Raw genomic sequence first — 14179 nt, forward strand, 5'->3', positions numbered from 1 at the left:
TTAGTCTTTTATATTCCAGCGACACTCATTGCTGGCCCATCTGCAGGTTAGCTGTGGCTAAAGGACTTGACACTTTTCTAGCGACTTTGTACCAGACAGCAGGAGAAACCACTGGCCAGAAGGGTTAAACGCTGTCCTCTACTTAGGGTGTTGTTAGTGGCTATCTATAAGAGATTCAGTGAATGGACAAGAGAGTTTTCACAGCTGCAAACTTGCTTAAGAAGAGCTAGGAAGGAAAGAAGAAACAGGGGAAAAACCTGGAAATGAACAGCAGTCCTTCACTGTCTTACTTATTGTTTGTAGATTTTCATCTCAAAGGGCAAAATTCCCAAGGTAATTCAAAACTACCCTGAGGGCAACATCATTATGTTACATGGAAGCTGCATGGTTTTATCCTGGAAAGCAAGTCAAGAAATACAATATATGTCTATATTTGACAGGACTACCCTTGCACATACTTCTGGTTAACAGAAGAAATAGCTGCTTGATTTTAGAAACTCTTATACTAGCTGAATTACAGAAGCAAGCCCACCATTCTTGACACATACACAATCATGACAATAAAACAAACAAAATAAAACCATCCTTTCTTGAATTCACTTAGAAGATGGGAACACAAAACAGGAAAATAACACTAGCTTTATTATACCAAATGGCTGGTTACTCTCCTCCCAGTTATGTCACTCTAATGGTAACTGGAATACCAAAATAATTTCGTTCTACCTTTTGTACCATTGGGTTATGACCACCTCCCTTACAGCTTTACTGACCACATTTAGGAAAGAAAGTGTCTTTCACCCCTAAGAAACATTGAAGACCAACAAAGCCATATTTTAGTATATGAAAGGTGCAAATCAAAGTCACCAATGTATTCAAGGACAAATATTTTTTCCAAGTCATGCTGCATTCTATCTTTAAAATCCAGACTTCTCTGTGCTAGTGTGCATATATAGAGGCATACAGAAAACTCTGCAACACGCACACAAAAATATCTGAGGACCATCTATTTTGTTTTAGAAATTGTATCAGATAAAAATTACACACTCTAGAGAACGAGCAGAATCAGGTTTAGATCACTTTATTTAACCAACACACTCTGCAGTTAGAGCAAATATGGTGAGGCTGATCTCACCACATTTGTGTGCTCCTAGAACAACTTGGGGTATCCCAGATGACCCCTTCGTTACGCTGTCTGGCACATCAGTAAACTGTTCATGAAACCTCACCTCGGCACTAATTATATCAAGTTCTATAAAACTAAATGGAAAACGAGACTAATAATGTGCTGTATGTAAATTTTGCTAATTAAAAAAAAAGAAATAATCTTTCAAGAATTGTAGTGTTTGCTACCCACATAATCAGTAGCAAAAAAAAGAAATGTCCAGGAGTGTTTTACTGCAGACTTGTATCCTTCTCTAGCAAATATTTATAAGCTCTGAAGAAGCTGATACACAGCCAGAGACTTGCATTTTATCTAATTATGTCACAGCCTCTTGTAAAAATGACCTTGGATACTCCTAATAGTAGCTACAAAGATAAACTTTTGAAAACACTTTCAGAGCTAAACAATACATTTCAATGGGCCACCAAGCAGCCCACACATGACCAAAACCAGCACCATAGCCTTAGTTTAATTATTAAGAAAATGGAATATTTAAAAAGTTTCTAGATTGTGAACTGCAATTCTCCCATTATACCTTGAATACCTGTAACTCCAGACAGAACTATCCCAGACACCTGGTTATCCCTGTAACAGTCGCCCTGACACAGGTGTCAAGCATCAAATTAACTTTGCCAATTTCACAGCAGAACTGAAAGCAAACCAATTTGAACTAAGAAATATTTTGACTGAGTTTTAACACTAACTGCTGGATGCAAAACTAAAAAATGCTCAATCTTGAGTACATTATCTATTTTTAAAACTAAATACTCCAGAGCAACATTCATGACTAGACAATGCTTTTAAAAAGCAAAACATTTTTTTCTTGTCTAATAGTTTCAAATACTTAAGACATAGCCTCCAACAGTCCAACTTATCAATAGATGAGCACTGTCTTTGGAAATCCTAGAATGCATTCAGCTGCAAGGGACCTTTAATGATCATCTAGTCCACCCTCCCTACAATAAGTATGTAGATATCCAACTACATTAGGATGCTCAGAGACCCATCAAGCCTCCCAGAGACACCAGTCTTCACTTCTGAGTTCTAAACTAAGCACTAATTAAATGCAGTAATTCCGCCACTACTTCTCAGATACACTCCCCAATAATTCTCAAAGTTAAAGTTTCCTCTAATTTTAAAAGTATTCCAGATCCTAGGAATTACTGTGTTCTTCACCTTATCCAGAGTACTAAAATCAGGTCTCAAAAATCAACTTCTATCACTATTTTTCAAATAGGATTTGGTTGATCCTATTTCATGTATTCTGTTCTGCTGAAACCCTTCAAAGAAGCTGTCTAGAAAAGAAAAAAAATCTGTTCACCCATTAGAGTCTCTTCTCTCAAATCTGTTACAAGCTGTTGTCATCATCTGTCCTCTAAACAGTAGAATTAAAAAAAGGCCCTCAACACACTGCTACAAAGAGCTACAATGATAAAAAAAAGGACTTAAAGAAAGGAAACAGCACAACTAATCATAAAGTCCTCTCACATATGAAATAAGTTGCATTGTCAAACTCCCCCAACAAACTAAATTCAAAGTGTAGTAGGCCTGTGTTATCATTCCAGATGCTTTTTTTAAGTCTCAAGTATCATACCCACTCATACCATGACATCAACTTATTAAAACCCTGCATCTTCTACATATACCATTTACAACACACCAGTGTGTACAATATACCAGTGAAAAGAGCAATGAAGATAAAATTGCACCATCATTGTAAAAATGCACATTAATGTGTGAATTTTCACTGCTTTAATGGCCTCAAGTTAGTTTCTGTATTTTGAACTAATCAGAAACAGAGCCGAGACACAACTGCAATCCGCATGCAACACATTAGTCATGCTGGGTCAGCTCCTGAATTAGATCTTGCAAGCAGGCAAACATTAGCAACTGGCAGCCCTACCACTGCTCAGGGGGTGGCACGCCCTCCACTACAACAGTTTTGAACTCTAGAGCATCTCAGCATTAATGGGTGACCACTTCAGACAAGCTCCAGATGACGGCTATAGTTAACTGCAGCCATCCTGGAGGCACACGTAAGACGCGAGGCTGACATTTTACTCTGCCACACCTACAGCAGACAGTATGCCTTTTGTTGTTAACATACATACTTCAGGAGTTTACGTTCCCTCTTGGGGCTTGAGGGTCATTGTCTGAAGCCGGAAAGTGGCCGCAGGGATGGCCGCTGTGCCAGGCCGGCAGAGACGCCCATCCCCTTACTTTTCGACGGTCTCTGTGAGGCGCGTTTAGAAAAGAGGGAGGGCAGCGCTGCTCCCTTCATTCCTCAACCTCGCCTCTCCCTGCGAGGTGATTTGCTTGAAATGAGTAAGATTAAAAGCATCGGTATGCCGCTCCTTCCCCACGCTCCCACGGCCGCTGCGGCTATCCGCCGCAGGGCTGCCTGGCCTGCCCACCGCCCAGCCCGCTGGGTCGGACTGCCCTGCGGGTAAATCGTGCCTGGGAGACGCGACGAGGGGCCGCGAAAGCAGACAAGCAGATATCGGGTCCGGAGAGGCCAGAGCCGAGCAGGTCCCCAAAGGGGCGGCAGCGGTCGTTACATCGGCTCTGTCCCGCGTAACCCCCCGCGCCGCGGCCGTTGCCAGGCGGCGGCCTCGCCCCTAGGCGGCCCATGTGCGAGGCGGTGGCCGGGGAGGCGCTTCCCCCCTCTCGCTATTAGCATAACAGAACAAGGAGGAGTACAGGCAGATAAGAAACTAAAAATAATAAAACATGAGGAAGGGGAGTCTGTTTTTCCCCGCACCATCTACGGCAAGGCCACGAGAAGTCGGGCCGCGCCCCAGCTGAAGGGAGGGTGCGATGCCGCAGTTGGCGGCCGAGGGCCGGCAGACAAAGGGAACCCTCCCAGCGGGACAGCGAGGAGCAAGAACCGGAGCGATTCGGTGAAAAGCGCCTGAAAGCGCGAACCTCTAACCCTCCCTCCCTGGCCCTGGGCGGAGGCGCTCACCAGTCGATCCGGAGGACGACCCTCTTTTCCGAGGGGCAACGGCAGCGGCAGGCTCGGGCGGCTGCGGCTGAGAAGGCCGGATGGGGGCCGAGGGCTGCTCCTGCGCGGGGGACGGTGTGGTAGCCGAGGAGGAGGAGGAGACGACTCCCGAGGGGCTCCAGCCGGACTGCGGTGGCTCGGCGGGGCCACCGAGGTCCAGTAGCTGCGGCGGCCGCTCCTGCAGCGCTGCAGTGGGGGCGGGAGCCGCGGCAGGTTTCCTCTCCATCACCTCCAGCCGCTCGTCGAAGTCTTCCTCCTCCTCCTCCTCTTCCTCCTCTTCTTCTTCTTCCTCCTCCTTCTTCTCGTTGTCGAGCACGAACTGATAGTTAAACTGGGGCTGTTGCGGTCGCGCCGGCCCAGAGGAGGAGGAGACCAGGGGTGACTGGTCCAGCTCGTCCATGGTGCCTAGAGGTGACGGAACAATGAGTGCGCGGCGCTAGGGCTGTGCCTCTGCCGGCTGCGGGGGGAGGAGGCAGGGCGGACTGCGCTGCCGCTGCGGGACCCAGACTCCACGCCCTGTTGAGTCACCGGTGGTGGAAACGGTGAGGCATGCGCTCGCCGCCCCGCCCGCCACAACGCTGAGCGGCGGTGGCCACAACCATTGAGAAGGACAGAGGACCGCGGGACAGCCAATGATGGGAGGCGCTGGGTGCGGCTGCCTCATGAATATGCAGCGTAGAGGTGGGGCGCAGCGATGGCGAGGCCGGGCTGGAGAAGTCGGGTAAAGTTCAGCCCCGAGAATGTGGGTGGGGTTGGAGTGGCCGCCGAGGCTGGGGCGGACTCCACCTGCGTGCTGGTCCGGGGCCCCACGGCGGGGGCGGTGCTGCAGGCAGCCTCTCTTATTAATGGGGCGGGGTGGGGGGGAAGTCTCTTCTCCATCCCTCCGTGGGCCAGGAGCAGGCAGTAGAATGACAGACATTTTGTGAGTGCGTGTCGTGATTCATCACTTTCTAATTCCAGGAGCAGTGTTACTTCTTCTTCTTCTTCTTCTTTTTTTTTTTTTTTTTTAAACAGCAGCCAGAAACCCTTTGGGCGTCCGTAGAGACGGGGGGAACTATCATATGGCTCCTCAGAAACCCGCGCTGAAAGGCACTGATCGTCTGTCTCCACTGGATGTGACGAGTGGTCCTTCCTCATCCCGCTCCTTCTCTTGGGGCATCGCGCAGACAGGAACATCACCCCCGCGGTGAGAAGCGGAGATAGGCAGTGGCTTCCTCCGAGGGGAACGAAAGTTTTAATCAAAACACTATGCAAAAAAATCCTTGCCATGTCTGAAAACATTTTTTTTTTAAGAGACAACTTTGTTTAGTCGCTAGTATCAGCTTTAAGTCAGCAATCTGAACAGATCTAGCCAGCTCTTTAAAATCCGAATTACGCAACTTGTATGGGAAGAAACGGCAGCTTGTTCACAAAGGAAAAGTTTCTTGTCTAGCTCTGTGTTAGGCTCTGGTGTGGTCTCTCTTTCTGCTCAGAGATGGAACCTTGGCCAAAGCCCTGAGGGTAACACTTTTAATTTAACTAAAAGGGCATGTGTTTGGATGCAATTTCCACCTACACAGCTACCACAATTAGACTAAAAGGACTTCTAGATTCCAACATTAGTATGGTTTTTTAACACGCAGATGATTTATGCTCACACAGGTACCTGAAGAAAGAAAGTAGTTTGTGGCAATGTTCAGAGTAAGCAAACTGCAAATTCAGTGAGACACAAGGACTTAAAGAAAATAAACAGCTCTCCCGTTAGTTCCATGTGGGAAGCAGTGTAGGCAGCGACTGATACTCAGGTGAGCAGCCCCACTAATCAGAAGGACTGATACTCTGTGATGCACGAGGAGAGGTTCCAAGTGGGCTCTGCTTGACATACCTGAATGCGTGGAGGCAGTGAGGGGGCAGCTGTGTTTCAAAACTGCAGAGGGGAAAGTCTCTATCATCAAACCCGGGGTAGATCTCTAGCATCCAGGACCTTTCTGAAAAACAGGATGCAGCACATGCATGGAGGGACTCTGTGGGGTCCCAGCACTGAGTCCTCTCTTGTCATAGAGAAATACATCATATTCTTTGCATAAGCTGTCTGAATCCCAATATTTGAGCATGGGCTAGGTTGTTGCTGTTGGTTTGTCTTGGGGACACTAAAGTATCTAGTTTTCTAAATAAGGAATTTCCCTCTAATTTCCAGTCTTAATTTGGTCAAAGCCAGTGTACATCCTTTTCTCACTTTTACCAGCATTTTAAACTGCTACTTACTTTGAAGTTTATTTTTTCAGCCTGCTTAAAATAATATACTTTGTCTAGCCCTTGCTTTCTTAACCTAAAGCTTAAGAACTCCACTGTCACATTTCTCCTTGCTCCTCCAAGCAGCTTTTCCCTGCACCCAATCCCAGCTCAGCTGAGGCACAGGAAGTTCCAGAACAGAGCTTTTTTTTTTCCCCAAGAATGCACAGACACGGATGTTCTGTATCTCCACCAGAAATTACTAGAAATAATATAAAAAGTATTTTGATAAATACAGTGAATGGCAATGTTGTTACCCTGATGGAGATTAAAAAATTTCCACCAGGTGAATAAGCACTGAACTGCCTATGAGTTCTTAAGACTTCACTCTTTTACCTTAATATATTGCACTGCTTAGGACGGGGTAACTCATTGGTCAGTGTGGTCAGCCTAAATATTTTCACATCTATTGGTTAAAAAAGCAAATGGGATTTTAGCATTTCGAAAACATATAAGGCAACAAGGTACATTTAACAATGTGTAAAATTCTGTGTACAGACACAGCACTGAAACTTATTTTAATATAGCTAACTGCAGTGATTATTTGTCATCTGCAAGTAGGAAAATTCTCTATATAATTCAGCTGATTTTCTCAGAACGCGTGAAAGACTCCATTAGTTACTGACAAGTGAAAGGTGTGCAGGTTTTGGGGTGGTTTGGTTTGGTGGTTGTTTTTTTTAGAAAAAGGAACTGGCTAAAGATCTTGAAGGGAAACAGGAAGGGAGTTCCAGATATCTGGAGTAAGTCAAATAAACAAGCCAAAGGAAATTAAAGATTTCAGTACTGAAACTACATTGCAAAATACCCTTTCCTTTATCTCTTCAGAAAAATATGTTAAAATTCTTAGATGCAGATTGTCAATGACTTAGAGTACTTTGCAGATATTTAGCAAATTAGGTGTTTTCATGTACTGAACTTCAGAAGAAAAGCATTCAGCATGTGAAACACCAGTTGGTGAATGTGATGAGTTTCCACAGTAGTGCTGACAATAGCTATGCACTGCTGGATTTTTTTCCTGTCCACTGTGACCTGCTTGATCTCACAGAGAAGTAATATGATATCACAGCATATCATAAACTAGGACAATAATTGTGATTGGACAAATAGAGTATTAGCAAACAGAAAAACCCTATTTAGTCTCAAGTAGCAAATTAAAAAGATGGAGTTAAATTGCAAGAATGGTTGGATTTTTGTCCCTCTTTTTAAGCTCCAAGTACAGTCAAGTATCAAGCATCACATCTTTATCTCTGGAAGGACAAAACTCTGTGGTTCTCTTGTTTTCAGGTTATGCCTGTGCAGTGCCTTGGGCATCAAGTGCATTTACCTAGCAGGTTTGTCTCCATTCGAAGACTCCTTTACTACTTTTTCCAGATCAGTAGAGGGATATTATGCCAAAATCACTGCTTTGTTTATTCATACAAATTCAGCATATCACAGAATCACAGAATGTGGAAGTGACCTCAAAAGATCATACCAGTCCAACCTCCCTGCCAGAGCAGGATCACCTGTACTAGATCACACAGGAATGCATCCAGGCGGGCTTTGAATATCTCCAGAGAGGGAGACTCCACAACCCCTCTGGGCAGCCTGTTCCAGTGTTCTGTCATCCTCACAGTGAAAAAAAATCCTCCTCATGTTTACCTGAGACTTCCTAAGCCTCAGTTTCCACCCACTGCCCCTTGTCTTGTCATCACTAAGAAGAGTCTGGGTCCATCCTCCTGGCACCCCTTACATATTTATAAACATTGATGAGATCACCCCTCAGTCTTCTCCAAGTTAAAGAGACCCAGCTCCTTCTGTCTCTCCTCACAAGAGAGATGTTCCTTTCTCTTAATCTTTGTGGCTCTGTGCTGGACTCTCTCAAGCGGTTCTATGTCCCTCCTGAACTGAGAGGCCGAGAACTGGACACCATACTCCAGATACAGCCTCACCAAGGCAGAGTAGAGAGGCAGGATAACCTCTCTCAACCTCCTAGCCACAGCCCTTCTAATACACCTCAGAATGGTTTTGGCCCTCTTGGCCACAAGAGCACATTGCTGGCTCATTGTCAACCTCCCATCAACTAGGACCCCCAGATCTTTTTCCCCTTTGCTGCCTTCCAACAGGTCAGTCCCCAACCTATCCTGATATCTGGGGTTCTTCCCAGGTGCACTTGCCCTTGTTGAAATTTCTTCCTGCCCAACAAGAACAAGTTTGCCCTGGCCAAAACAAGTGTTAAAATCAGTAGCACAGAGAGATTACCATCTCCTTATGGTAACCAAGTCAAGTACAGCTTCATCAGGCTCTCTGGAGCCTGCTTTCATCCCGTTCCTCTGACATAATTAACATTTTCTTGACTGTAGCTTTTAAAACCTTTTATATTTTCTAGTGTTCCACGCACTTCCTATTCTGAAGTTATTTCTAGCACCCCATATGCTGACTTAGATGGAGAAAAAAATTCCACTTACTTTTTGTGGCCCAAACATCATCTTGATCAATCAAACCAGTCCATTTCTACAATAAATGTCCTAATAACCATGTCATTGTGCAGTGCTCTGATTCACATCTGTCACAAAACAATCTTTAAAACTTCCTTCAGCCAGCCTGCTAGATGCAAGCCAGTCCATCTATAAAAATAAGATTGATTAAGGACAACTTTAAACTACATCAACTGCTGTGAGTACTAAGTTGCCATTAGCTGTACCTTTACATTCCTGCATCCAGGTAATTTTTTCCTAGGCCACAATTTGATCCATTTAAGCTTTCATTCAAAGGCTCCAAAGCTGATGCATAACATTAAAAATCATGTTACAACATTGAACAAGAATCTGTTTGCTCATCACTAAAATATACCAGCATTTGAACTGAATCAAAGCAATGACAGCACTCTCCAGCAGATGAGACAATGAACTAAGAATTCACCTCATTAAAACTGCATGAGAATCCACTGTCAACCGGATTTTAGTACGATTATTCCTTATCTTTGAAAAAAACATCTGGTCTTAAAAGGCAATATACAGTCAGGATGCCATTTTTATGTCTTACTGACATAGAGGTCCCTTAGCAGTGGGGTCCTTCCACACCCAAAGAAAATGTTGTTTACACTGAAGAGAAATGAGACCTTTGTGCAAAAACCTCCAACATTTCGGGTAGCTTCCATGTTCCTGGAGAACCTCCTAACTAAGCACTGACCCCAAAGAAGCCTGCTTAACTTGAAGGACTAACAAGTTCCCAACAAACAGACAGTGTGGATTTAATATAAACCTTTCCTTGAAGCCCTTTCCTCTCTGTGCAGTCAGTGGAGTGAGGGTTGGACACTCTGAGGGAGCATGCAGTCAGAAAAGTTAAGTGAAAATAAAGACTTACCTTTCATTATTAAAATGATGCAATATATTAATAACAAAAATGAACCAAATGTGTGCATTCATATGTTAATTATGGTGTACTAGAAAAAGCAAATCCATGGGACTGTGTCAGAATGATGTACACTAACTGATTTTTAATACCACTTTGCAAATTCATAAGGTCACTGTAGAAAATTTAAGTACATGAGAATGTGAACTTCTGAAACTCCATGAGCATTCCTAAAACTTTCTATGTAATCAGAATTAATGATGAATAGTTTTCAAATTACCCAGAAGTAATTCCCCACTTTGGGTTTAATATTAGAATCATAGAATTGTTTAGATTGGAAAAGACCTTTAAGATCATAGAGTTCAATCATCAAGCCAATACTACCAAGTCTGCTGTTAAACTATGTCCCTCAACATCACATCTACAAATCTTGTATTGCTACTTTTCATCCCCTCACCCTTTTAAGAAATACAGTTAAATTATTCACTTACCAGTTAATTAAGCAGAACAGCTTTACAAGTTACAGGTGTACTTTTAGAGAAGAAAGAGAATTTTGGATAGTGTGTTATTTTAATAACACTTTTAAAACTTAGGAATTCATCAATTATAATAATTTAGATTTTAAATTGGTTTCCCTTTTAAAAAAGAAAAGTGTATTTAATTTAAATTAAAAAGCCATTTTTGTTCTTTTTCAGCATTGACATCTAGCCACTTGAAAATGAAAACAGCCTGGTAACCAACATTCACAGTTATTCCCTTGGCTGCCCAGTATGCCTGAGGAGTAAACAGATTGATAATAGTGACATGTTCGCCATTACTGTGCAGACAAGCTTGATGGCATTGCTCTTGGGATTATAAAACTTAAATATACAGGCCAACTTGGCACTGGATGCAACAGTACTGATTTTAAATTGTACCAGCCCACCATCTTCTAGCACTTTGCTCACTGCTTAATATGTTGTCTCTTGTTTTTATCTGCTTTTATCCAACTGCAGCAACTGGAGTTTTCCAGTTGAGTTATGGTGGTGGTGGTTTAGAGTCACAGTGCAGTTTTGACTTTCAAAGACAGAAGGCATGGTACACCACCAAGACTGTTGACTGCTGCTCTTTAATTATGAGCATTTAGGGAGCTCTTGCCTTTATATGTGTCAGGCAAAGATCAGACAGTAAAAAAACTATTTCAACACAACTACCCTGCATTTGCAGTATCATATCAGGCTGATCATATGCTGAAGCCTTTTATCTCCCTCACCTTTTCCTACAAAAGACACTCCAGCTTCTGAACACTTTGAGCAATTTCAGTTAACTATGGCTGTGTAAGATTCAAGAATATTAAATTCCTGATAGTTCTGTAAAATTCAGCAGCTGTCTAAATTACAGAGAGCTGAGAGGAGGGCCATGAAGACTTGGTTGTTACCCATTCAATTTGGAAGGCATCAGCGAGTATGTAGCACTTACCAGCATGTCTGGCTTTTACCCAGATGGCAAAACTGAAACGGAGAACAACAGAAATGTGAGAATGACTTGAGATATTCCAGAATAGAAATGCAAACAATCTAAGACCTGAAGCTATAGGAAACCCAAATTTGCCAGCTTTACTGGTTTTGGAACTGGTTCCTGGTGGTTGTAGATAGATATGTATTTTAGGTGAGTCATGCCAGTGGAACTGCGTTGAAGTTTACCTAAGTGTAGACACAGTTTTGGCAAGGACAGGGAAAAAAAGGAGATAAATCTAGGCTGAATTCCCTCTCATCTATCTTGTAGAAAGGTGCAGAAACAAAAGGAAAATGTCTTGAAAAAAAAGCACATGAAAAAGAAGCTACATAGAGCTACTATATTCCCCAAAGAGAAGCAAAGTTCTTCAGATTTTCTAGGGTGTATTTGGCAGGTATCTCTAAGCTATTTTCACATGCATTTTTTCCAGTACCTATATAGTTTTTGCTCCTTTCACTGTAAATTGTAAAAAACCTAACATATTTCAGTAAAAGCAAGCTACCTGAATACCATATAAAATCTGCTGAAATCATTACTTTGGCAAAGGCAATTAGCTAAAATTAACTGGTTTTATTCTGTCAGATAGAACCAAGTAGATAAACAATGCAAGTTTTAATGTATGAACCTTCAAACAGCTACATTTTTATATGCTCAGCAGAAATGCCTGGGTAAATTGAAAAATAAACTAGTTTGGCTTTAGAAATTGCTAGCTACATGTTACTTGTTTCTCATACAATTCTTACTAGCTTTAAGCTTTAGAAAATAAGTCAGACTCTAGAACTAGCAGTCTTTAAGATTTATCCAATGGAATTGTTTCAGCTGAATTCTTTTAAATTGTGAATTATTCCATCATAATGTTGAACAGATCTCTTTGATTACAACCTTCCTGAAGCTAACACAGATTCATAGATTCATAAAATGGTTTGGGATGGAAGGGACCTTGGGGATCATCTAGTTCCAACCTCTTGTCATGGACAGGCACACTTTCCACTAGACCAGGTTGCTCAAGGCCTTATCCAGCCTGGCTTTGAATACCTCCAGGATGGGGCATCTATGCCCCTCCTGGGCAACCTGTTCCAGTGCCTCATCACCCTTACTTTGGAGAATATCTTTCTATCTACCATCTTTGAGCTTCAATCCATTCCTTCTTGTCATATTCAGAAATTAAGTGATGGAAGTCCTTCTCCTAGTCCCATCAGACAGCAATAGAACCCAGGACAGGAACCTTAAGTTGGTGCCTCTGAGTACAAAACAGTACAGCTTCTGCACACACTAACCACACTTCATGACTGAACTTATGTGGCTAATATAGATGAACTAAGATGGCAGGTGGCATCTATTCATCCTCCATTTCCCTTTGTTTGCAGTTTTGATTTTTACCTAATCCTTTTTCACCTGTATTTTTCATTAGAATAATGACTTTCTTAAAATGTCTTTCTTTTTTCCCCTCAAAGTGTCACCCAGCAGATTAGTTTCAGATTATGGCTGCTGTACAGCCAGCCTCACTGAGTGATGACAGACATCATTTTGATACACCAGTTGATATTTTTTTAACCTAGACTATAATCTAGAGGAAGTGCTATGCTCACCTGCCACTTTCCTCTCAGAAGAATCCTCACATTCATTCCACTTTATAGGCAGATTCTCTCACCAGATCATCACTGGCACCATATTGCTAGCTGCTCATATTCATACAGATGTTCAGTAGTTGTACTGAACTCTTTGAAACAAAGTATCCTTTATTATATACATATTTTATATCAACCTAGTTTATCTCAGCTTCTATCCTCACTTCTCCACAGAGAGGGTGATAGGCACTATCTCTGCAGACTTGGCCTCTCTGCCCTGATCTTGGGCACTTCCCCCCCTAAATTTATTTCTATGGCTGCTTCAGGATACTGAACTTGTAAAAGTAATTTATGCATCCCTCTGTGGGATAAGAAGAAAGACAGCTGGGAGAAGACAAAAAGGGGTGCTAAAATGGACTAGACCTCCAGCTGCTGATTCACAGAATAGAAAGTTCAGCACTGGCAACTGGCACAGGCTTAAATTATCACCTTTAGTAGCCTCGGACTAAAACAGCCCAGGACTGCTTAGTTCTTACTTCTTCATATAGCATCCATCTATAACTGCATAACTGCAAGCAAATAAAGATAGACATATTATTCCTAAATATAGTACAGATTCTCATCTCCCATCTTTTTTCAGAATTAGCAAGCGTTATCTGAGCTGCTTTAACAATGAAATCAGGTGCTCCCATATAAATACATACTATGTGATACACTGGTCCACTTTTAGATCATGAATGTCAACTGAATGACATTTACATTTTTACAGCATTCCTACCAATATGTAATTTTAAAAAACACTGGACTGGGGTTTTTGTGTTCCCCTCTGCCTGGAATTTTCAGTCCAAATTATGGATATTCCTTCTAAGTATTTATGCACTTATAATTGTGTGTGGAATATATATGTATGCATGTTTAAATAGGAACCAAAAAAAGCAAAATAATTGTCTGTGGCCTGACTGGCTGTTTGGCTTCAATTAGGCTGATGTTTACCAGAATGCTCACTGCATTATGCAATGTACTGGCAAGTTCAGAAGTTAATTCCTCCTACATGTAGTTCACAAAACACAATATAACAGGTGGATGAAAGACATGTTGTGTGGGGGTGTTCTGGAAAAATCAGGTAACATCAAACCAAAGAGGTCAGTGGAAAAGAGCAGTCAGTTTGCTATCTACTGTTATTGATTAGTTAATTTCTCTTGCAGATGGTTTGGATTTTGCTTGGACTTAAAAGACAGGTCTAGATGCAAGTGAGGAAATACATACATGCATTGAGGAACAACAACAAAAAAAGATCTTTAGTGTGCTAAGAATACCATCCCATAATTCCAAATTTAGATACATGAC

General features: G+C 42.3%; 1 protein-coding gene and 1 long non-coding RNA gene across 4 annotated transcripts in view; one reads left to right on the forward strand and one right to left on the reverse strand.

Annotated features, from left to right (window-relative positions):
• Positions 1 to 4651, reverse strand: part of RTN4 (reticulon 4) — a 50522-nt gene extending 45871 nt beyond the window's left edge. For all 3 annotated transcript variants that reach the window (XM_064146021.1, XM_064146020.1, XM_064146019.1), the window contains exon 1: positions 4128 to 4651. In XM_064146021.1, the coding sequence (XP_064002091.1) occupies positions 4128 to 4566 (439 nt within the window). In that variant the 5' untranslated portion in view covers positions 4567 to 4651. The remainder of the gene's footprint in view (positions 1 to 4127) is intronic.
• Positions 4652 to 4729: 78 nt separating this feature from the next.
• Positions 4730 to 7728, forward strand: LOC135176737 (uncharacterized). The gene is made up of 2 exons (XR_010302797.1): positions 4730 to 4847; positions 5181 to 7728. It is a non-coding gene; the product is annotated as an uncharacterized LOC135176737 (long non-coding RNA).
• The last annotated feature ends 6451 nt before the right edge of the window (positions 7729 to 14179 follow it).

This window comes from Pogoniulus pusillus, chromosome 7 (genome assembly GCF_015220805.1).
Source record: "Pogoniulus pusillus isolate bPogPus1 chromosome 7, bPogPus1.pri, whole genome shotgun sequence".
Lineage (NCBI taxonomy): Eukaryota > Metazoa > Chordata > Aves > Piciformes > Lybiidae > Pogoniulus > Pogoniulus pusillus.